Source organism: Gigantopelta aegis, chromosome 1 (assembly GCF_016097555.1).
Source record: "Gigantopelta aegis isolate Gae_Host chromosome 1, Gae_host_genome, whole genome shotgun sequence".
Lineage (NCBI taxonomy): Eukaryota > Metazoa > Mollusca > Gastropoda > Neomphalida > Peltospiridae > Gigantopelta > Gigantopelta aegis.
In genome coordinates this window covers 4,681,688-4,707,856 of record NC_054699.1, presented here as the reverse complement: position 1 = coordinate 4,707,856, position 26,169 = coordinate 4,681,688, and the positions used below count along the sequence as shown (strand labels likewise).

At 36.7% G+C, this 26,169-nt stretch overlaps 1 protein-coding gene across 1 annotated transcript; it reads left to right on the top strand.

Annotated features, from left to right (window-relative positions):
• On the top strand, positions 1-21,376 carry LOC121369650 (NKAP-like protein). The gene is made up of 10 exons (XM_041494697.1): positions 1-83; positions 3,311-3,716; positions 6,120-6,197; positions 8,247-8,330; positions 9,275-9,351; positions 12,257-12,320; positions 14,742-14,869; positions 16,504-16,594; positions 17,884-18,033; positions 19,483-21,376. Exons 2-10 carry the CDS (start codon positions 3,337-3,339, stop codon positions 19,649-19,651), a joined length of 1,221 nt encoding a protein of 406 aa, XP_041350631.1. The 5' UTR covers positions 1-83; positions 3,311-3,336; the 3' UTR covers positions 19,652-21,376.
• Positions 21,377-26,169: the final 4,793 nt, after the last annotated feature.

The following is a 26,169-nucleotide window of genomic DNA, read 5'->3' as shown; positions in this document are numbered from 1 at the left end:
TTGGTGGAGGATTTGGAAGAAGACGAGCCTGTTGTTGTTTACGTTAAATAATAAATCCTTTTTAAAAAACCGACATAACTTTGGTAATTGTATACATTTTATACAGTAATACTGTATCTACCAATGTGTAATTCTGAAGAATAATTAGAGACACCAAAGTCAAAGAATACGATCATAATGCTAAGGCACCAACCTATTGCCAACGATTGTTTTACGTTTTACTTATCACCGAAATTCTCACAACACGTTTTTAGTACTTACTGTTACCAAATATCAGTATTTATCCATAAATATTTTTAGAATTTATTGTTGTTTCAGAGTTTGTAAATAGTTATCAATTTACGAGCCTGGCATAGCCAGATGGCATTTCATTGGTGTGTGTATGTGGGGAATATTTAGTTTTTAAGGGGGTCATATGTATAATTAAGCAGGTCTGTAGATTATGATAGCTCCACTCCCATGGCTAGTGATTTTAAATGTTGGGCTAGTAAATAACTACTGTTGCCATGCTTGTGCAGGCTGTCCCATCTCCCACCCACCCATCGACAGGGCTCGCACTGTCGGTAGCCAAATTAACCATTGGGCCTAATATTTACAAAAAATTGCTAATAAAATTTGCAAGTAGCTAAAATTTTGGCTGAGCCATTTTTTATCTTCTGATGTGAACAAACGGTTACATAATCTATCCGACACCTGAAATATAATAATAATACCAAATATTGACCATAGGGATCTCGCGACTGGTGATGAAAAGCGGTGTCATCCAGAATACAGCATAATATTATTTAATAATGTTTGCTTATTTTAATAATCATGGTTATTAATTTTAACGGCAACATGTATGAAAGCAAAGTCTGAAATATCTGTAGCTTATTTTAACTTTGTAAAGTCTTTGAACCAAAGTAATTAAAATAGAACAACAATGCGTGTCACTCTCAATACACATGCTAATTCAGGGCTGAAGACACGTCGGCTAGGGTCAAGTTCAGCCAGAAACGTCCACTAGACTGGTTTATGGCATTCATGTTAAACCAATATCCACATCGGGAACCAATCACATAATTCGCGAACGTTAGGAAAACGTTCGTTGGCTGCTCTCAGTGTGCATATAGGTCACGCTTGACAGTGAGCCGAGACTGTTGCACTTGTCAAGAGACATCGTTGCAGACATTAAGCAATACGATTACACGCAAGCAAATCGTAATGGAGATTTGTTAAAAAACCCAACCCCAAATAGTTGTTCGCATCAACAAATACTTAATTGCTGTTTCGTTCGTTTATTTCCATTGTCTTTGTTAATTTTGCACTCGTGCTTTTTGCGATCGCGGAAAATGAACATGCAGTATTTATACAAATTGCAGTTAAACGTACACTGAATACAATTAGTTTTCAATAATCATGACATTTGTGAGATAAAATATTATAAAAATTTGTAGATTGTGAGCTGACATCTCAAAAGTTAGCTAGATTTTAAAAAGACCATAAAAAATATTAAAAGCAGTTGAAACCAACAAAGATTGTATTTTAAAGAAATAATGAGCTCTATTTTTAAAAAAAGAAGAAGAGTATTGGCTCTCAAATATTTTTATTAATGTCATAGGCCTTAGAAGTTGGGATGGATGTTTGCAGGAGGCACTGGCTTCCAAGTCTGCATACCCCCACACACACACTGAAAAATCAAAGTAATATATTAACTGCCCCTACCCCCATTGCTGTCTTTGATTTTGATCAGGGAATACGGTTTTGTTATTCAGATTTATTCCAGTTTTTACATAATTATCTGAAAAAGATGTATTTTCATATTCATATATAAATTCTCTATAAAGTACTGCACAAAACAATTTTGTCTAAAACATTTTTATTATGGCTAATAAAAATCCCATTTGGATAATTGCAACCCTTTTCCTGTCCTGGATGGAGGAGCCGGCACCTGCGCCCAGGACAGGCATGCACTATAACAGCTTGTTCTGAATGTGCACATAAGACCCTATGACCTGACCTGAGTTGTGTTTTGGGGAGGCAGGCAAATATAAAAGGTACAGGGCTCAAACGTAATGATGGCATAAATTGTCATAGGTAGAGAGCATCACCCATGGCCAGGGAACATTTTGCAAGATTCAGAGATCGCATAATTTCGCAATCCATATTTTTTACATTATTTAAAAATTGTCTAGATTATACCCTGGTTTAAAAAAAAATGCTACACAAAATTAATAATCACTAATAAATTTTCATATTGATTAGCGACTGTCGCTGATAAAAAAATTTGAAAACAAAATGTTACCTGATCAATGTCACTTTTGTGCTTACGGTAAAGCTCTTCAACAATGGTAAAACGTATATTTGGTGTACACTATCTGCCAATATTTAACTTTTCAAATACGTCTGCACATACAATGAAAAAACTTCCCAGTCTGTCACTTTAAAAACAATTGTCATATTCAAGCTCAAAATTTCCGTTGGGTGAGCCGTTTTATTCCTGGCAATTCTTTTAAAAATTGTACAAAACAAATTCTTACATTCGAGCCCTGAGGTCACAATTCCAAACCATTCAAACAAATGGTTCAGAATAATGATGAAATACACAACAATACATGTACCACATTGATAATAGACGACTTTGGAGTTCCAAACTTTGGAAGTGCGACATTCTGGAATCGGAACCAGTCTACAGTCATTACTTCCTAGAAATGGCTTGTTTACGTTCAGTTTATGTTGCTGGTGTGTTTTGAATAGATTGTTCTGTTAAATACTTGTCACTTGAATTTTGTAAATCTATATTCATGAAAGAAACATGAAACATGTTTTTACGAGCGTATTTCAAAATATATTGGCAGACTAGTAGACATTTTGGCAGGATAGTTAATTTTAGTTGGTTCTGGTATGGCTGGCTAGTGAAATATTTTCCATTTCTGCATTCCTGAAGGTGGTGGAAAACAGGTGTGATTTGGCGAGGAGGGCATGACCCCCTAGACTATGTCAGTGACTTTTGGGTGGGTTATTATTTCGATGTACATGTAACTGGTACATTAAAGGCCGTGGTATGTGCTATCCCATCTGTGGAATGGTGCATATAAAAGATCCCTTGCTGCTAATTAAAAAAGAGTAGTCCATGAAATGGCGACAGTGGGTTTCCTAGCTCCCTCAATATCTGTGTGGTCCTTAACCATATGTCCGACGCCATATAACCGTAAATAAAATGTTGTGAGTACATCGTTAAATAAACCATTTCCTTCCTTCCTTCCTTCCTTCCTTCCTTCCTTCCTTATTTCGATGCCTTTGTAAATTTATGTGTACATATATTTTGCAGAATGTTTAAGAAACCAAGTTACGGTAATGACAAGAAGTTCTCCATCATCGCGTGATTCCAGTCCAGACAGACATCACAGAAGGAGACACAGACATGGATCCACGTCTCCCAGACACGGCGAGTCGACGAGACGTCGTCATTCACCCGCGTCTCCACACAGACACAAACGAGAAAACTTCAGCGATTTAGCAGATAAAAATTTCATGAACTCGGAAGAAAGTCACAGATCTAGTCAAAGACATCGATCCAGGTCACGGTCTCCCGCAGATTTGTTGAAAAAAGGAAATTACTATGAGAGGTCACGGTCACCCATTGACAGAAGAATGGGATCCATGTTACCGCATTCTCATGGAAGGAGTTTTTCACCACCCAACAGTCACTACTCACAATCTTCCATGATAAACAGGTGAGGCACTATTTATATTGGTGGTGCGCGGTGGGAGGTAGCTCAGTGGTAAAGCGCACATTTGATATGTGGTCGGTCTGGGATCGATCCTTGTTGGTGAGCCCATTGGGCTATTACTTGCTCCAGCCAGTGCACCCAACTGGTATATCAAAAGCCATGATATGTGCTATCCAGTGTTCGAAATAAGCACTTGTCCGTTTGTCCTGACACGTGAAAATCTGCTTGGACAAGCAAAATGTACCTTAATGGCTGTCCAGTGGACAAGTTAAAATGTTCAGTGCAGTTTAATTTTGAGCAATCAAAAATATGTTTCTGGTACTTTGATAAAACATAACATTTAGTTGAACAAGTGAAAATATTGCTGAACAAGTAGACTTCTTGATGTACTTGTCTGGTGGACACATGAAAAATCCTGCTTATTTCCATCACTGCTATCCTGTTTGTGGGATGGTGCATATAAAAGATCCCTTGTTACTAATTAAATAATGCAACAGGTTTCATATCTAAGACTATATGTCAAAATTACCAAATGTCTGACATCCAATGGCCGATGATTAATAAATCAGTGTGCTCTAGTGGTGTCATTTTACAAAGCAAACAAACTGTTTTTGTGGTGCGGTCAAAAGTAAATGTAGGTTTACTGCTAGTGCTATGCTACACAATGGCTAGTCTGAGCACTGTGCCATTCGAGGGCTAGATGGACGGTTATAATCGTTCTCTAGTCAGAGACAGCTGTATAATGAAAAGTATGGATTCTCACTATGATAGGATTTTAATAGAACAATCATCCTATGCTTATAATCGTTATCTACAGTCAGAGACAGCTGTATAATGAAAACTATGGATTCTCACTATGATAGTAATTAATACAACAATCATCCTATGTTTATAATCGTTATCTACAGTCAGAGACAGCTGTATAATGAAAAGTATGGATTCTCACTATGATAGGATTTTAATAGAACAATCATCCTATGCTTATAATCGTTATCTACAGTCAGAGACAGCTGTATAATAAAAAGTATGGATTGTCACTATGATAGTAATTAATACAACAATCATCCTATGTTTATAATCGTTATCTACAGTCAGAGACAGCTGTATAATGAAAACTATGGATTCTCACTATGATAATAATTAATACAACAATCATCCTATGTTTATAATCGTTATCTACAGTCAGAGACAGCTGTATAATGAAAAGTATGGATTCTCACTATGATAGTAATTAATACAACAATCGTCCCCTGCTTATAATCGTTATCTACAGTCAGAGACAGCTGTATAATGAAAACTATGGATTCTCACTATGATAATAATTAATACAACAATCATCCTATGTTTATAATCGTTATCTACAGTCAGAGACAGCTGTATAATGAAAAGTATGGATTCTCACTATGATAGTAATTAATACAACAATCGTCCCCTGCTTATAATCGTTATCTACAGTCAGAGACAGCTGTATAATGAAAAGTATGGATTCTCACTATGATAATAATTAATACAACAATCATCCTATGTTTATAATCGTTATCTACAGTCAGAGACAGCTGTATAATGAAAAGTATGGATTCTCACTATGATAGTAATTAATACAACAATCGTCCCCTGCTTATAATCGTTATCTACAGTCAGAGACAGCTGTATAATGAAAACTATGGATTCTCACTATGATAATAATTAATACAACAATCATCCTATGTTTATAATCGTTATCTACAGTCAGAGACAGCTGTGTAATGAAAAGTATGGATTCTTACTATGATAGTAATTAATACAACAATCATCCTATGCTTATAATCGTTATCTACAGAGACAGCTGTATAATGAAAACTATGGATTCTCACTATGATAGTAATTTAATACAACAATCATCCTACATGTATGTTTGACATTAAATACCTTTACAGTTACTGTAATAATTTTCGAGTTCACTCAGCAACTTGGTTACTTAAGTTGTAACCAAAGCACTGTTACAGTAGATCCCCACTTATAATACTAAGCAGTCGCTGATGCAGGATTTCTAAAAGTTGGGGGGGGGGGGGGGGGGGGGTCCAAACATGATGACTGATCTCTCATTTTACACAGAACAGTTAATATAATCACGTTTCCCCTTGAAGGTTATGGTCTGTTTTCAAAAAGGGGAGGGTTCGGACCCCTGGCCCCACCCCCTGGGTCCACTACTGCTAAGTCAATGTAATTAAGTCATGAATTTGACCCAACACACCTGGGCATTATTGCTTGTGGCATGTTATAAGTATTTCATCATTTTATACAATTCTAAACAGAATCCAGCACAGTATAATTGTGATGTTTATTATGTTATTTTGTTGTTGTGAACCCAAACAGACCGTGAAAATCCTATAATGTTCATCAAATAATCAACTGCTTATGTTTCAGTGCTGATGGTTTTAAAAATGGCTTTAGAAATGATCGTCATCAAGATGCAAATGCAGGCGGAACAGAATTCTGGGATAGGTAAATTTAATATTTAAACACGCTTTCCAAGGCTCGAAACAGCCTGTGGCCAGGTCGCCCAGTGTGACCAATGTCCTGTTTGGGCGAGTTTAATATTAAAAAAATAATGGCATCAGTCGTCCAAATATTATTATTATTTGAGCGATCTACTTTAGATCTATAACATATGAGCCACTATTAATATTTATATTGCATCTATTTATTCCACATTAAAGTCTTGCTCGTGGTTTGTGGTTCACTTACCATAATTTGCCAACATCCATTATTATTTGGGCCACCATATTTTTTGGCAAGTTTCGAGCCCTGCTTCCATAGTCTTTGACAACTGGCCTCAGTGGTGTCGTGGTTAACTCTTATCCACCCAGCTTTACAACCAGTAAACGTCATCACTGACATATTACCAAAATTTACAGAAGAACTTAATTAATATTTTAAAAATATATTTTAAAACCCTACGATCACAATCCATGACGTCATTGTTTGTGATCCTTTTTCAAAGTTTATTTTTTACTTTTCATCGACGATGAGTAATCATCTACTTCAAAGTCTGTAGGCCTATCACCAGTTATTTTCGGCGAATACATCTTTTACAAATCTTCAATTTTCATTAAATAATAATGTCCAACATATTTTAAATGAAATATTATACAAATAGCGAGAAATTGAACCTACGTGCACATTACGTCATCAATAATGTTCATACAAATTTAAACCGTTTTTTGTTTTCTTTTCGATATTGCGATAACAACTTAAATTTGAATACCAATCAACAAAATACACTCGATGTGTTTGATTGTCATTCTGCTATGTTCTGGTGTTCACAGAATCAAGATAGATAACTCCTGTGAATGTTGACAGCTGTGTTTATGAAGACCGGTCGCATCTCAAGAATGGGTTTTTACATTAGTTTTGTGCATTTTGACTTCAATCGAGAAATGGGAGGGAAAGTTTTAAGCTGTACTGGGTTCACAGCCTGGTACCGGCTCCCACCCAAGAGCGAGTTTTAACGACTTGATGAGTAGGTGTAAGACCACTACACCGTCTTCTCTCTCACTAACAACTAACCCACTGTCCTGGACAGACAGCCTAGATAGCTGAGGTGTCTGCCCAGGACAGCATGCTTGAACTGTAACTGAATATAACCATAAGTTGAAATGAAAATGAATGAAGTCTTTGACAGCCCTCATATTGATGTCAGATGTTTGCAATGCCAACATCAGGTGACTCCCAAAATTAATTGCTGTTTTACTGTGAATTTAAGATATTCTGGGCCTCACCTTGTATACTGCTAAATTAACCAATTGCTAAAAAAAATTAATAGTGGCTGCAATATTTAGTATTTGTCTAATACAGTCTTCCTTATAATACTACGTACATTTTAATAATTTTCAAGGAAATACTCTAAATATCTGAAAATTGTCTCGTTCCAGTGTGAGCCCTGATATGAAAGGAAGATTAATGGATTAAATGATCTGCTCGTGGAAAAAAATCCATGCTTTTTATTCTTTTAAGATCATGTCAAAATGTTAACGCTCAATCTTACTGGTCTCAGGTGTTTTTGTGAAGAAAAGTAATGTATTTCAGGGCTTCTAGATTATGGTAGCCCCACTCCCATGGCTAGTGATATTCAATGTTGGGCTAGTAAATAACTACTATTGCCATACCAGACAAGGCTTCTAGATTATGGTAGCCCCACTCCCATGGCTAGTGATATGCAATGTTGGGCTAGTAAATAACTATTGCCATGCCCAACCTTTAGTGGAAACAAAATTGTCATATGTTGCAGTTAAGTCTGTTTTGTAAATAAACCCCCAGTGTTAGTGTTTTTAAGCTTTATCTCCCTGTTTAGGTGATATATCTAATTATTACTATTATTTAGTAAAATTGTATTAACTTAAAGTAATATAAGGCTAGTGAATTTCTCATTGTGGCTAGTACCTTTTTTAAATCAATGATCCCATTGTTAGTGGATTTTTTAAAAATTCTAGAAGCCCTGTATTTGACACTGTCCTGAGTACATGTATATACACACATTGTTTTTCTTTACAGACGACGGTTTGAGCGAGAAAGGCTTGGAGAGCATGGTGTTTCCGAGCTGTGGAGTAAATCTCCAGTCCACGGAATTGATGTTGAGTAAGTCAGATATATTGGAAGACACATAACCTTTTGATTGCTGCTTTAATTGTGACAGGGGGCAGGACGTAGCCCAATGGTAAAGTGTTCGCTTGATGTACAGTCGGTCTAGGATTGATCCCTTCGGTGGACTCATTTGGGCTGTTTCTCGTTCCAACCAATGCATCGCGACTGGTATATCAAAGGGCGTGGTATGTGCTTTTCCGTCTGTGGGATGGTGCATATAAAAGATCCCAGGTTACTAATGGAAAAATGTAGCGGGTTTCCTCTCTTAATATTACATGTCAGAATAACCAAATGTTTGATGTCCAATAGCCAATGATAAATAAATCAATGTGCTCTAGTGGTGTCATGGAACAAAACAAACTAACTATGTGCATCTCCCATTTTTACCATCCAATAGCTGATGATTAATAATTGTAAATTGATGGCGAGTGTCTTCTGTATTGTGATTGGTTAATTACATTCTTTTTCTGGGATCAAATGAAAATAACACCCAGAAAGCTAATGATGTCATTAGAAAGTGACGTCATTAGCAATTGGAACAGGCCATGTTAACGGTTCAAGGGTCTATAGTTAGATTGTATCCAGGTATTTTTTTCAAGAAATGCTAAATATACAGTTAGTTCCGTAGAAAAACCATTCAGTTTACAATGGACATAACTATATGGAGTGTTTAGATTTGCGGGTGTTATTGTCTATTTGATGCCCACAAATGTTTCATTTTGTACCTCAGGCTAACGCTTCGGTCAAAAATGACATTTGCAGGATCAAATAGACAATAACACCCACAAATCTAAAAACTCCATATGGTTATCTCCTAAATCAGTGTACACTAATGGTGTTGTTAAACATTTATGACAATTAGAAAAGGTTTAGTTCTGTTTTATTTATTATATTATGACATAGAGAACATAAATTGATAATTTATTTTATAATTACAGCTCTGATTTAGAAGTCAACAAAAAAGAAAAGAAAACTGTCTCGGAGAGTGACTCGGAATCCGACAGCGGCTCAGAAGGTTTGATATAATTACAGGGCAGTAATCAAGGGGAGGGATTGCAGGTGGGGAAGTAGGAGGGGTGTAGGGATATGTAGGTATTTTCTTAACTAGTAGCCTTTTATAAATGTTATAGCGTTTTCCCTAGAAATTTGCCATAGCATTGTAAACTAAACACTTCTGGGGCATTTTTGAACTTTTTTCAGGGTACTTTTGTTTCTCATTAAACACCAAAACAATTATTAAAATAATTTTTTTTTTTAAATTAATGTGCATGCTTTAATAAATGAAAGCCAAAATATATAACAGGGATAGTTAATAAATTAATAACAAATTTTCTGAGTGTTTAATAAATAGGCAGTTTTAGAATTAATGATTGAAAAAGGCTTGTTTAATCTCAGGGCAGCATGATGCTGATAAGGGCATGATGGTGCTAGGCTATTGAGGCATGGTCGCACCATTCTAAAACAAGCTAGGGAAAACACTAATAACAGTAAACATGGGAATCAGGATATGAATAGTTTGTTTCCAAAATTTCATGTAACCAATTTCCAAATTTTTGGAGTTAAAAAGCAGGGCTTCAAGATTATGGATTCCCAGTCTGGAGCTCCACGCGGTAAGACATGTTTGTTCCGCGTGTGCACACTGCACGTGCTTTCGTGTGCTCGACTTGGGGGTCCTTCATTTTGTTGTTTTTGTCAGCGAAATGAAGTTTTCTACTGGGATGTATGCGACCATTGAAACTGATTGAATGCTGGAACGCTTCTCGTTTCGACAGCCTGCACCACCAGGTTGGATTCTTTTTTAGCGAGATTCCTTGCCTCCACGTCGTTTCTCCGTCTGACTGTCGACTTGGGTTTTTTCGTGACTCGTATGACGGCCATTCTGCAGAACGCCAAGGTTGTTCGCGTTTAGTCTCTACATGTCCGAGCCTGTCCTAGCAGCACTGGAAGATTGACCGCCCCACTCTAAGAAGAAATAGGAAGCGGGGTCGGCCCCTACTACTCTTTTTCTAGACTTTACCTTGCTTTATAGTAATACCATCTCGTATCATCCGGAGTCGGGCCTGTCCGCACCACTATACCAAACCATGACGACTGGACTATACCCTAGTCTGATACTCTCTCTCGTTCAGACGGATCCGGCTTCTCAAGATCTGTATTTCAGCACAGCACTACACCTTCAACATCTATCGACTGTCAATCTAGGGGTTTTCTTGACGGGATGCAACCCATCTCGTCCCTTTAAGCTGTGCACCCAAACGGCCTTAACGAGGCCACTCACGTGGACATATCGATTGGACTTTAAACTTTTAGATCTGCGTTCAAAATTTTATGTCGAAATTACTTCTTTATTTTTAAATATTATTAAATAGTCCGATCCTCTCTTCTTTCTCTTATTTAATTTTGGACTGTCCTTTTTAAATGCTCCAAATTATATAAATATTCGGTCAAGCAGTCAATTCTTTTTTTTTTTGGCTTGTAACCTTTTTATTTTTTTTATTTATTCTATTAACTTTTTTACTAATTGCTATTTTCAAAATTCTGCCCATTTTCACCCCCCCCCCCCCCCCCCCCCCTCCATCCCGAGTCAGGCCACCGATCTTATCGGAGGTCGGACTCGGGATGGGCATGTTCGAAACCCTAGTGGTATATGGGCACGTTAAACTAGTTATCATCATCAAGATTATGGTAGCCCCACTCCCATAGTTAGTGATATTCAGTGTTGGGCTAGTAAATAACTACTATTGCCATGCCCGACAGCTAGTGAAAAATATTTGTCAAATGTTGCAGTTAAGTCTATTTTGTTATTATGAATATCCTGCCCCCACCCCACCCCCCAATGTTAGTGTTTTTAAACTCTTATCTCCCTCTTTAGGTGATATATCTGATTATTACTATTATTCAGTAAAATTGTATTAACTTAAAGTAAAGTAGGGCTAGTGAATTTTTAATCGTGGCTAGTACATTTTTAAAATCACTGATTCCATGGCTAGTGGATTTTATAAAAATTCTAAAGCCCTGTTTAAAAGTGTAGGTATACTGATGTTAGTACAATTCAGTGAAACGATAATAAAGTTTTCATCAAAATAAGATACATCATGTTACAGAAAAATCACTTGATATATGCCTGTTTTGTGGCATGGATATTTTAATCACTGCTTTCCCCTCCAAACCAAGGGAGATAATTAGTATATATAGACGATATTTCATGTTTTTTGTCAAATATGATTTATATCTCGAGTGAAGTTTGCAATCATATCTTGCACAATGAGTGTGATATGATTGCAACTTCACGAGATGAGATATAAATCATATTTGATAAAAAACATGAAATTTTCTATTTATTATATAACTTTTGGCAATTTACCTTTATTTTTTAAAATGCCAACAGCAAAATAGTTCTGGCTTTCTTACAGTGAAGATAACACTTTCTACAGTGACTATAACACATTTTAGAGTGAAATAGTGAAATTTTCACTCAAAAATGTGCTACATGTATCATCACTGAGTGACTGATAACACGTTTATTTCACTGATATTTTAAGATATTTCACTAAATGTTGTATAATAAATGGTTTTATTACATAATCATGCTAGTCTCTCATATTTGAAGCTGTTCTATGACAGGAATTTCTTTTTATTTGGCCCCATGTTTGAGATGACAAATTTTCAGTTGTTTTTAAAGTTTACATATTTATGTTTAACAATATTTAACCATATATCAAAAACTCTTGTTAAATGAATTGTAATGGGTTACATCTAGGATTCTAGATGTGGAATTTAGTTATCCCGGTATACAACAATGTCATATTTACATTTATTTTGGAGATAAACACAAACTTAGTGATGTAGTTTCGGCTAAATGGTTTCATTATGTGCTTTTCAGTTTACTGAAACGGTGGTTTTGTATTTTTGTATTTTAGAAGAACGCAAAAAGAAGAAAAAGAAAAAATCCAGCAAGAAGCACAGAAAACACAAAAAGAAAAGGTGAAGACTTTTTTAATATTTATTTTTATGCTGTTTTTATTGTTGTCGTTGTTGTTTATAGTTGTTGTTTATACTTATTTCTGTGCTTATGTTCAATTAAGGTTCAAGCACACTGTCCTGGGCATACATTAAGTCTGTCTAGAAGAGTCGGTTAGTGGATAGTTAATAGCGATTAGTAAGAAAGAAGACGGTGTAGTGGCATTACACCTACCCACTGAGTCGTTAAATTTGCTCTGGGTGGGAGCCGGTACCTGGGTGTGAACCCAGTACCTACCATCCACATGTCCGATGATTTAACCACGACACCATCCTGAGGTGGGGGACGGGACGTAGCCCAGTGGTAAAGCGCTCGCTTGATGTGCAATCGGTTTAGAATCGATCCCCATCAGTGGCCCCATTGGTCTATTTCTCATTCCAGCCAGTGCTCCACAACTGGTGTAACAAAGGCCATGGTATGCACTATTCCTGTCTGTAACTGGCATGTCAGAGTCCATAGTATGTACTATCCCGTCTGTGGAATTGTGTATATAAAAGATCCCTTGCTGCTAATTGAAAAGAGTAGCCCATTAAGTGGCGACAGCGGGTTTCCTCTCTATATCTGTGTGGTCCTTAACCATATGTCTGACACCATATAACCGTAAATAAAATGTGTTGAGTGTGTCGTTAAATAAAACATTTCCTTCCACCCTGGAGCAGGTTATTACTGTACCTGATCTGGCATGTTGTAGTGCAGACCACAATGCATAATTTAATGAATACCAAACAGCCACACTGATATTTGAAATCTCTGGGAATTTGGATCAAGCTTGTTCCAATTTGTCCAAAACAATAATCACAGCTTTAGTCAAAATTAACCATGACTTCAATCAAATTAAATTAACCTTGGCCTTAATTAAATTAAATTAACCTTGGCCTTAATTAAATTAAATTAACCTTGGCCTAAATTAAATTAACCTGGACCTTAATGAAATTAATCGTAGCCTTGTATATACATGTATGATTTAGTTTTTAACTTTTAGAAACTACTAAAGAGCCAGATGGACACCAGTGGAAACGCACTCACCTGATGTGTGGTCTGTCTGGGAACGATCCCTGTCGGTGGGCCCATTAGGTTATTTCTCGCTCTAGCCAATGAACCACGGCTGGTTTATCAAAGGCCGTGGTATGTGCTATCCTATCTGTGGGATGGTGCATATAAAAAATCCATTACTACTAATAGAAAAATGCAGTGTTTTCTCTCTAAGACTGTATTTCAAAATTACCACGTTTGACATCCAATGGCCGATGATAAATAAATCAATCCGCTATAGTGGGGTCATTAAACAAAACAAACTGTTTAACTTTAGAACCTACTTAAGACCTACATGTAGTCATAATTTTTCGACTTGGATATGTATGTTTTTTCTCTTGAAAAAACAGATGACCTGTGATTGTTTTGTGCCTTAAGCAGGTGAATTTTTATTTCTCCTGCTAGATCTAAAATATTAATTGCTTTTCGCAGGCCGCTATTTTCGAGCCCTGAATGTGATTGTTTGGTAGTTTTAGGCAGACCTGTCAACCTTTAGTCAAGAGAAAGCAGGAGGTGTGTGTTGAAAAAGCAGGAGATTTTTTAAATGCATGTGATTTAACACAAGTTTTTAAAAAGTATCACTATAAGTTATGGGGCGAGACGTAGCCCAGTGGTAAAGCACTCTCTTGATGCGCGGTCAGTTTGGGATCGATCCCCATCAGTGGGCCCATTGGGCTATTTCTCGCTCCAGCCAGCGCACCATGACTGGTACATCAAAGGCCGTGGTATGTGCTATCCTGTCTATGGGATGGGATGAAGTGGCGACAGCGAGTTTCCCCCTCAATATCTGTGTGGTCCTTAACCATATGTCCGATACCATATAACTGTAAATAAAATGTGTTGAGTGTGTCGTTAAATAAACCATTTCCTTAATATTATATGAACACTACACGCTTTTCGCAGACCACTATTTTCGAGCCCTGAATGTGATTTTTTGTGTGGTTTTAACAGGTGAATATCTATTTCTCCTGCTAGATCTAAAAAATTAACTGCTTTTCGCAGGCCGCTATTTTCAAGCCCTGAACGTAATCCCACTGCTAAATGTCATCAGTTTTAACAGACGTAAGGAAACAACAATTTAGAAGTATTCAACACCTCTCTGTTGAATAAACAGCTTACATGGTTTAATCATGCACATTTAAAAAAATGTGATGTCCTATAACTTGTTGGCAGTAGAAGCTGTAAGATCTTACCCGTGATATCCTATAACTTGTTGGCAGTACAAGCTGTAAGATCTTACCCGTGATGTCCTATAACTTGTTGACACTACAAGCTGTAAGATCTTACCCGTGATGTCCTATAACTTGTTGACAGTAGAAGCTGTAAGATCTTTTTGTTTTGGTATTTTTTAGTAAAAAGGTTAAAAAGGCAAAGAAGAGCAAACGGAAGAAATCCAAGTCAAAGGTGAGGGCGAGTAGCTCTAGTGAGGAGTCAGAGGAAAAGGACGATGAAGAAGAAGCTGTGTGGATGGAGAAAAAAGGTAATTACAGTACATCCCATCCTCCCACAAAAATTGTTTGTAAAAATAATAATAAAAAAAAATATCAGTTTGGTTTGACGAAAGAAGAAAAGTAAAAGTGTTTTGGAAACAACTAAAATATACTATTTTTTATGTACAATTTAGAAAACAATCAGCTCAGAAATAAATAACTTATAGTAAATTCCATAGTATGAATAAAAGGCGTTTCCTATGGGAAAGGCTGTAGGCCATTCCATCCTCCTATAAAAGTGTTTTTTGTAAATAATTTCAGTTTGGTTTCATGTAAAAAGAAAAGTAAAAGTGTTTTGGAAATAACAAAAACCCCACTTTTTTGAGTGCAATTTAAAAAACAAATGTCTCATAAATAAATAAAGTGTAGTAAATTCCATAGTATGAAAAAAGGCGTTCCTTATGGGAAGGGCTATAGTTTGTCCCATCCTCCTACAAAAGTGTTTTTTGTAAACAGTTTCAGTATGGTTTCACATAAAAAGAAAAGTAAAAGTGTTTTGGAAATAACAAAAAACCCACTATTTATATTTAGAAAACAATGGGCTCAGAAATAAATAATGTGTAGTAAATTTCATATAGATATAGATAAATACTCCCAGACTTATGAGGCAATATTATTACTGTTTATCTAGCACAAGCGAACTATATTTGTCCTTCACAAGCTCTTAGCAGGGTTAGGACCACATCATTTGACAGGTGTAAGATGAAAGTTGTTTGTCTTGTTTAACGACACCACTAGAGCACATTGATTTATTAATAATGGGCTATTGGATGTCAAACATTTGATAAATCTGACATATAGTCTTAAAGAGGAAACCCACTACATTTTTACAGTATCAAGGAATGCTTTATATGCACCATACCACAGATAGGATAGCACATACCACGGCCTTTGACATACCAGTCATGGTGCACTGGCTGGAACGAGAAATAGCTGAAGGGGATCGATCCTAGAATGACTGTGCATCAGGCAAGTGCTTTACCACAGGGCTACGTCCCGCCACAGGACCCCATCACATGAAAGTTGTTTTGTATAATGACACCACTAGAGCATATTGTTGTATTTTAGATCAGCTAGTGTCAAATGTTTGGTAATTTTAAAATGTAGTCTTCAATGGAGACCCACCCATTTCCCGTTTGCAGCAAGGGATCTTAAAGATACACGTGTGTGTTTTTCCACAGACAGGATAGCACATACCATGAATGTTGATATATCAGTCGTGGGGCACTGGCTGGCACTGGGACAACCCCAGAGAATGAGTCCACTGATGTTTATTTGAAAGCACCTCAGACGAGCGCTCAACCGACTGAGCTACACCCCACTCGTGAGTGCAAGGTGAACCCTTGTGAACATGATGGCGTCTTGTCAGTCTTAGGATTCAACAGGCCACCGATATTTTGACATCATTACCACGATTTTGATTGAGAAAAATAGTCTTGTCTTTTCCTACATACGGTGATATCACAACACTAAAACACGGGATATTATGACGTCATGTAAACTGTCATTTTCATTTTAAAACTGTGATGATTTTGCCATGCCCTTTCCGATGTCAACATGTTATTATATAATAGTGCTTTGAAGAGCTGTTCCCATGGTTACTTGTATTATGGTTATTTTGCAGTTGCCGATGATGAAGAAACCGATGATGTAGAAACGGATGTCGTTGGACCTCAGCCGTTTGTTCCCACAGCCTCAGGCAGTGACAAATTGGAGTATGTATTCAATCAGTTTTCTTCTTGTGTTATCCAATCTCGTAAACAAAGTTAAATATCAAATGTTTTGGATAATACTTAACCTTTTAGTCATTATTAATTGTGGTCCAGGACGTAGCCCAGTGGTAAAGCACTCGCTTAATGTGCAGTCAGTCTAAGATTGATCTCTGTCGGTGGGCCCATTGGGCTATTTCTTGTTCCAGCCAGTGCTCCACGACTGGTATATCAAAGGCTGTGGTATGTGTTATTCTGTCTACGGATTGGTGCATATAAAAGATCCCTTGCTATTAATGAAAAAATTTAGTGGGTTTCAGAATTATCCAATGTTTGACATCCAATAGCCGATGATTAATTAATCAATGTGCTCTAGTGGTGTTGGTAATATTGACACGTGTCATCAGAGGAAATCTGCTACATTTCCTAATGCAGTAAGGGATCTTTTATATGCACTTTCCCACAGACAGGAAAGCACATACCACGGTCTTTGAGGTGGTTCATTCCTTCAACGCAAGCACCTCAAGCGAGCACTCAGCCGACTGAGGTAAAAAAGAAAGAAAGAAATGTTTTATTTAATGACGCACTCAACACATTTTATTTACGGTTCTATGGTGTCAGACATATGGTTAAGGACCACACAGATTCTAAGAGGAAACCCGCTGTCGCCACTACGAGGGCTACTCTTCCGATTAGCAGCAAGAGATCTTTTATATGTGCTTCCCACAGGCAGGATAGCACAAACCATGGCCTTTGTTGAACCAGTTATGGATCACTGGTCGGTGCAAGTGGTTTACACTTACCCATTGAGCCTTGCGGAACACTCACTCAGGGTTTGGAGTCGTTATTTGGATTAAAAATCCCATGCCTCGACTGGGATCCGAACCCAGTACCTACCAGCCTGTAGACCGATGGCCTGCCACGACGCCACCGAGGCCGGTGCCGACTGAGGTAAATGCTGACCCGAAGAATAATGTGTACATTGCCTAGTTATGATCATCAGATAGATAAATTGTGGTGAATGCAATTTAAAGGAAGTGGAATTTAATCTGTTTTGGTCATGAATGGGGGTGGGGTGGTTCCAGACTCCCTCAAACCCGTCCCTGCACTCACACTTGAAATATTATTCAAATTGTTTTTGTTACAATATTCATTTAGTAAAATAATGTTCAAATTGTTTTAGTCAGACAGGAAAACTGTTTCACAGTTTCAATAATAAGGGCAGAATAGTGTCAAAATTAAGGTGTTTTTTTATGATAATCATGCAGCAGAATAATGTGAAATTTGTTTTCCAGTTACGGTCGTGCCCTGCTTCCTGGTGAAGGTGCGGCTATGGCTGCATATATCGCAGACGGAAAGAGAATTCCACGCAGAGGAGAGATTGGACTGACTTGCGAAGAGATTGAATCGTTTGAACATGTCGGCTATGTGATGAGTGGCAGCAGGTGGGTTGGTCATTACAACAGACCTTTTCAGTGCGATCGGTTTTCTTTTGCTCAAGTTTGCAGTATTTCCAATGGTCCAGAACCGGGAATTTTTTTTTCTCTTCAAAATCTTGAAGAAAGTGTTTACAAACCTTTTTCTAAATTCAGAATTACGAAAGATAGATATCTGCTTAATTTGTTTGTTTGATATACTGTGCATTGTTACATGCACTGTGGTTATTCCAGAATTGATTAAAATATCTTTATCTTTGTACATGTACTATAAATCAAGGATATAGATACTGTATGGTTATAATTGTTTGAAACATAACCAGTTGCTTTTCTGCTCAGTCGGTCGAGTGCTTGCTTGAGGTGCTTGAGTTGCAGGATCGAACCACCTTAGTGGACCCATTTAACTGATTGGATTTTTTCTCATTCCAACCAGTGCACCACAACTGGACAAAGGCTGTGGTATGTGCTTTCCTGTCTGTTGGAAAGAGCATATAAAAGATCCCTTGCTGCATTAGGAAAAATGTAGCGGGTTTCCTCAGATGACTACATGTCAGAATAACCATATGTCTGACATCTAATAGCCGATGATTAATTAATCAATGTGCTCCAGTGGTGTCGTTAAACAAAACAAACAAATTATTGTTTTTCTCAACTAAACATGTGATGGACCTAATAAACTTTGTGAAAACACCCTTCAATTCAAATTTCATTTTAACTAATTGAATCTCATTTTGAATCGTTGCATTCATTCCCACCTCCCCTATTACAAGTCAGTTTGAATCATTGCACTCATTCCCACCTCCCCTATTACAATTCAGTTTGAATCATTGCACTCTTTCCCACCTCCCCTATTACAATTCAGTTTGAATCATTACACTCATTTCTACCTCCCCTATTACAATTCAGTTTGAAACCTTAAATAAAATGTGTTGAGTGCATCGTTAAATAAAACTTTTCTTTCTTTCTTTCATTCCCACCTCCCCTATTACAATTCAGTTTGAATTAGTTTGAAACCTTAAATAAAATGTGTTGAGTGTGTCGTTAAATAAACCATTTCTTTCTTTCTTTCATTCCCACCTCCCCCATTACAATTCAGTTTGAATCATTGCACTCATTCCCACCTCCCCTATTACAATTCAGTTTGAATCATTGCACTCATTCCCACCTCCCCCATTACAATTCAGTTTGAATCATTGCACTCATTCCCACCTCCCCCATTACAATTCAGTTTGAATCATTGCATTCATTCCCACCTCCCCTATTACAATTCAGTTTGAATCATCTCATTTTGTATTACTGAATTGCAGTTGATGTGGCATTAAAGGTGAGGAAGGAATCAATGAACTGCATAATGTAATTGTTCTGTTTCATTTTGTATCACTGAAGTTAATTTCAAATTCAGGATCATTCAATCACGTTTCGAATCATTGAATTTCAAATTTCATTATATTTTTGTAGACATCGTCGTATGGAGGCTGTCCGTCTCCGGAAAGAGAACCAGATTTACAGTGCCGATGAGAAGCGAGCTTTAGCGAACTTCAACCATGAAGAACGAGCCAAACGAGAGTCTAAGATATTGTCACAGTTTAGAGAGATGGTGCACAAACGAATTCAGGACAAAAACTGAAAATGAAACGTACTCATATCATCCGACTGTCTGTGGGCTTTGGGAAAAAACTTTATCAGATTGTAATATGGTTAGCAGTTTGGTGGAAACTGAATAAAACTCATGGTTTACTGTGTAAAATAATGTTTATAAATGTAAATATTTGAAAATAAGATAGGTCGTCATGGGTAGGTTCTTGAGTTCTGAGACGTAAGCAATGTGAGAACTAACTTTACCAGAGTCGGACAGTACAGTAACATTTTAAAAACGGGTTACATGTGCGGTGAAATTTCCCTGAAAATGTATAATCAGATTCTTAAAACAATTTTGCTATGTATGTAGCTAAATTCTCAAGATAAAAATCTTAAAAAAAAACAAGATGAAAAAGAGAAAGGTTTTCTCTTGTTATTAAGGTTTTTTCTGGCTGTAAGGAGTCCGAATAAAATCTGTACCTTTTTTAATGAAAATTTCAGTCCTGAAAAAAAGCAACTGTACATTAAAATATTTCAGAGAATTTGATGTAATATCTGAAGAACATCAAAATACTGGGAAATGTTTTCACTTGTGTATACACTTGGAGCCTTGCTCATATGGGATACTAGAACATGTGCGAGTACCTGTACTAAGATGAGATATTATTATGGTGGCAGTAGTATTTAATTTAAACCAGATTCAACTGGCAAATCGGAAATGTTTGGTTAAGCACAGTGCTAGATTTAAAAACAGGTCTGTCGTTTATCAGTTTACAAAACACACTAAAACACCCATAATGACCAGGGCCCGGTTCCATGAAGCGATCTTAGTCTTAAGATCATCATAAATGCATAGCTACCTTATGCACTCGAGGTGATCTTAGCACTAAGATCACCATAAATGCATAGCTACCTTATGCACTCGAGGCAACCTTGGCCTTAAGATCACCATAAATGCATAGCTACCTTATGCACTCGAGGTGATCTTAGCACAAAGATCGCATCGTGGAATGGGACCATTTGTTTTGGTCAAGTCTACAAGTAGATCATTGAATAAGATTCATAGGGTACTAATAAGACTGCCGTTTCATATACTATTTTTGTTACAATAGAATGATTTTATGGAGGATATGAAGGTCTTATGAAATGATAGAAAAATGATTGTGAATTGTGGATTCAATAGAGGCTTTCATTCAAGTTGAGATAGATTTGTATGTAAATATTTTTCCTTTTTTATTTTAACTTGAACTACTCTATTAGATACAGGGCTCGAACTTAAGAATTTGTCTCCCACGGCAATTTAAAAACAAAATTATTGTGAGTGAAATGGACCACCGACGGCAATTTAAAGCCTGACCATGGCATTTTGAAAAAAAAGAAGACTTTTGCAGCAAATAAATAAGACTGAAAGGTTATTTTGATGTATGTAGACATATTTTAAATGTACTAATGTTCTATACTGGCAGCTAATGTATACCAGGTGTAAACATTTTGTTACCATTGAGGAGCTTTATGCTTCCGATCTACAGCAATTTATATCTCAACAACAGCAGTTGCCATCTGTGCCATCGTTAAATTCGATCCCTGGAATATTTGAATAAGTTACCATCAGCTACATGTACATGTTAAGGGCTAACACACTGAGAAACATCCCAAATTGAAGTTTTCTTGACATTTGTTCGTCTGCATTTCAGTTGTGTCGTTCTTGATGTAATTTATAGCTTTATGTACATACTTTTCCTCTTTAGATTAATAAACTGTATCATATATCATATTTTTGAACCACTTGTTTCAGCCACTTATCTATAACAAACTTCTAGTAGACTCTTTGGCAGTCTTCCAGCCAGTGCACCACAGCTGGTATATCAACGGCTGTGGTATGTGTTACTGATATCCTGTCTGTGGGATGGTGCTTATAAAAATATTAAAAATCCCTTGCTAATGCGGGTTTCCTATCTCAAAATCTGTGTGGTCCACAACCATATGTCTGACACCATATAACCGTAAATAAAATGTGTGGAGTGTGTTGTTAAATAAAACATTCCCTTCCTTCCTTCCTTTGGCAGTCTTTGTAGACCAATTTCACTTTATTTTATGTATTCAATTTTCACTTGTTAAACTAGAGTTTTAAGTTAATGTTTTTTGGGGGTTTTTCAATGATGCCATTCAGGGCACAACATTTCACGAGAACCATTGTTTTGTTCGCGTGTTGGTTAAGCAACTTTAAATCACGAGAACCACCAATAAGTTACATGGTGAATAATTACATTCTAAAATTAAAAGTACCATATATCAGTAATGAAAGTAAAAATCAGTTTGTTTTTGAACCGCCGTAGCACAGAACTGTAGTTAGTGTTTTAGGATTCTCATTGTTACGAGAAGTATATTCACGTAACCAAACAATCGGTTACCTCACATTTTGAAATATTGTCCCCTGCCATTAGAATGCATTGATTAATTTAATCATCAGCAATTGGAAGGAAGGAAATGTTTTATTTAACAACACACTCGACACATTTTATTTACGGTTATAAGGCGTCAGACATGTGGTTAAGGACCACACAGATATTGAGAGAGGAAACCCACTGTCGCCACTTAATGGGCTACTCTTTTTTTGATTAGCAGTAAGAGATTTTTTTTATGCACTATTCCACAGACAGGATAGTACATACCATGGCCTTTGTTACACCAGTTGTGGAGCACTGGCTGGAACGAGAAATAGCCAAATGGGTCCACCGACGGGGATCAAGCCCAGACCGACCGTGCATCAAGCGAATGCTTTACCACTGGGCTACGCCCCACCCCGTCAACAATTGGATGTCGGACATTTCATAATTCTGATGTAGTCTTAAAAAGGAAACTTGTTACATTTTTTCATTGAAGCAGATAGTTCAAATCCTGGTAATTAACACTTGGCAGACTTTGTGCTAGATAACAATTTGAGGCTACCTAATAAAACGCAAAACAAACCGTATGTTTCCATACTAGGTGGTTGGTTATAGGTTTGAATGTTCTGATATTGGAATCTGCATTTCAGGGGCCTAATTCACAAAGGTCTCTTAAGCTCTGTTAGACAACAAAGCATCCTCTTTGCAAGTCTTTTAGCATTGCACTGTGAGATCGCAAAGTTGCGAGAGTTAGTGAATTAGGAACTTTAACAGTTTTCTCGCTATCATTTATCTGAAAATGTATCCATTAATTTTCAAGATTTTATGGTATGTAATTTTACCGTCCATACCCTATGGCAGAAACCCTATTTGGCATTATTACATGCACTTTCACTTGGCAGGACAGCACATACAGGCCTCAGGATTTCAAATTTTATGGGAAACACTTTTTCAGTTCTTTGCACATTTAGTATCGGAGGCCATAAAAAAAAACCTTCCTTTTTAAAATTTTAGTGATGGTGTTGGTGTTGGTCCGTGACATAACATAATGGATAACATACTTTCAGTTCTATGATTTTGCTGAAAAGCTACAGAAAATTATAATTTTGTGAAATTTGGTGGCCTAACAAATACCACAGGCTTTGATATACCAATCATAGTACACTGATTGGGATGTAAATAAAACCACTCAAAAAAATGGAACTACCGAGGGGGTTTGATCCCATGGTCAAAGCACCCCCAGAGTGAAGGATCTCCAGGGAGTTAAATCCTGCCTCTTACAATTAAACCTGAAATAAATTTGACAAATACAAAACAATGAGGACAAGAATTATTTTTAGGCGACACTAAAACACACAATTCCATAGTAATAATCCGCGCCCAATTTCACAAAACATCGTAAGCCTAGTTTTACACGTAACCGTAAATTTACGACTAAAACAATTCTTATAACTATTGTAGTACAACAAATATAGTTTTAAGTACACATAATTTTCTTTGATCATTAAAATGCTCCATCTCCCATAATGATGTAATTGTCTGTGTGAAATAGATGCCAAACACATGTAAACGTATGACCGGTATAACTGATAGTAGCAGACGTAAACTTACGATGTTTAGTGAAATAGATGCCAAACACGTGTAAACGTATGACCGGTATAACTGATAGTAGCAGACGTAAACTTACGATGTTTAGTGAAATAGATGCCAAACACGTGTAAACGTATGACCGGTATAACTGATAGTAGCAGACGTAAACTTACGATGTTTAGTGAAATAGATGCCAAACACGTGTAAACGTATGACCGGTATAACTGATAGTAGCAGACGTAAACTTACGATGTTTAGTGAAATAGATGCCAAACACGTGTAAACGTATGACCGGTATAACTGCTTGTAGCAGACGTAAACTTACGATGTTTAGTGAAATAGATGCCAAACACGTGTAAACGTATGACCGGTATAACTGATAGTAGCAGACGTAAACTTACGATGTTTAGTGAAATAGATGCCAAACACGTGTAAACGTATGACCGGTATAACTGATAGTAGCAGACGTAAACTTACGATGTTTAGTGAAATAGATGCCAAACACGTGTAAACGTATGACCGGTATAACTGATAGTAGCAGACGTAAACTTACGATGTTTAGTGAAATAGATGCCAAACACGTGTAAACGTATGACCGGTATAACTGATAGTAGCAGACGTAAACTTACGATGTTTAGTGAAATAGATGCCAAACACGTGTAAATGTATGACCGGTATAACTGCTAATAGCAGACGTAAACTTACGATGTTTAGTGAAATACACGTCAAACACATGTAAACGTATGACTGGTATAACTGCTAGTTGTAGATGTAAACTTACGATGTTTAGTGAAATAGATGCCAAACACATGTAAACGTATGACTGGTATAACTGCTAGTTGTAGATGTAAACTTACGATGTTTAGTGAAATAGATGCCAAACACGTGTAAACGTATGACCGGTATAACTGCTAATAGCAGACGTAAACTTACGATGTTTAGTGAAATAGATGCCAAACACATGTAAACGTATGACTGGTATAACTGATAGTAGCAGACGTAAACTTACGATGTTTAGTGAAATAGATGCCAAACACATGTAAACGTATGACTGGTATAACTGATAGTTGCAGACGTAAACTTACGAGGTTTAGTGAAATTGGCCTCAGTGTTGTGGATGTTGTGGATGGATAACAACAATAACAAAAACTGAATTCTATGTTTTATTAATGATCTGTCATAAATTAGTGCAAAAAGCCATGAAGAGCAGTTCTTGAATGCAATATATATAAATATTATATTATATAAAACAGCCAACGTACAACACAGATTCGCTATATGACCACACACACACACACACACACACGTAAGAAATAATGAAAAATTCGTGTTTTACCAATAAACCAGCAAAATCTTATTTCATAATACTCTGATATATAAATCACAGGCCTACATGTATATCGAAATGACTGACGTATCGAATCTGTTAACAAAAGCCATGCTAGACAACAATGTCATAATTGTCAAGTCCTTTTCATTACTTATTTGTACAGGTAACCAGCTAATGTGCGTAAACAAAATTTATGTTATGATTCTACAATAAAAATGTACCACATGTAGACATACAAATATCTTCACAATGATAATTTTAACATCATTTGAAAACTAAACATCAACAAAACAAAACAAAAGTTAATCAAAAGATTAATTTATTATTCACAATACCAAAGTAAAATTGTAAATTATTGGTACGAAAAGATCCATAATTCCATCAATTAATAAAGGAAGAAAAAGAGAAGAAGAAAAAAGGAGCAAGTTTGGCATCTTGTGCCCCAAATGAATATAGTTAACTTTCACACACTGCAATATTTATGCAATTCATGTCATGAATGATTTATTCAAACTATGGAGTGTAAAAAAAAAAAAAAAAAATTGTTTGAAAAATTAGCAAAAAGCAGCAAGTGCCATTTCTGCTACTATTTTCATGGTTCCATTCATCCAAAGTTAAAGGTGTTTACTACAACTATACGACTAGAAATAACTGATTTATTAATCATTGGCCACTGGATGTCAAACATTTAGCAATTCTGACAATTATAATATTCAAGGCTCAGGGCCCTGTTCCTCAAAGCGATCATGTGCGACTTGAGGTGATCTTGGTGCTAAGATCGCTTTGTGGAATGGGGCATGAATGGTCAACATTGGTTGTGTTCGTATACAACTAGAAACCCTTCTAACGCCATACAATCTACTACTGGTTGGCATCACGAAAAGTTTCTTTTGTTTACTGACACCACTAGAGCACATTGATTAATTAATCACCAGCTACTGGATGTCAAATATTTGTTAATTCTGACACACAGTTTCCAGAAGAAACCTGCTACATTTTTTCATTAGCAGCAAGGAATATTTTTATATGCACTTTTCAATAAACCGGACAGCACATACCACAGCCTTTGATATACCAGATGTGGGGCACTGGTTGGTGTATGGAGAAAACTCACTGGGTCCATCGAGAAGGTTCAATCCTACAACTAGTGTATCTTGGGAGAATGGTTATATTTACAATGTATTTTTATGTACAATGGCAGTGTTAAAGGGACATTCCTGAGTTTTCTGCATTGTAAGATGTTTCCAAATAATAAAATAT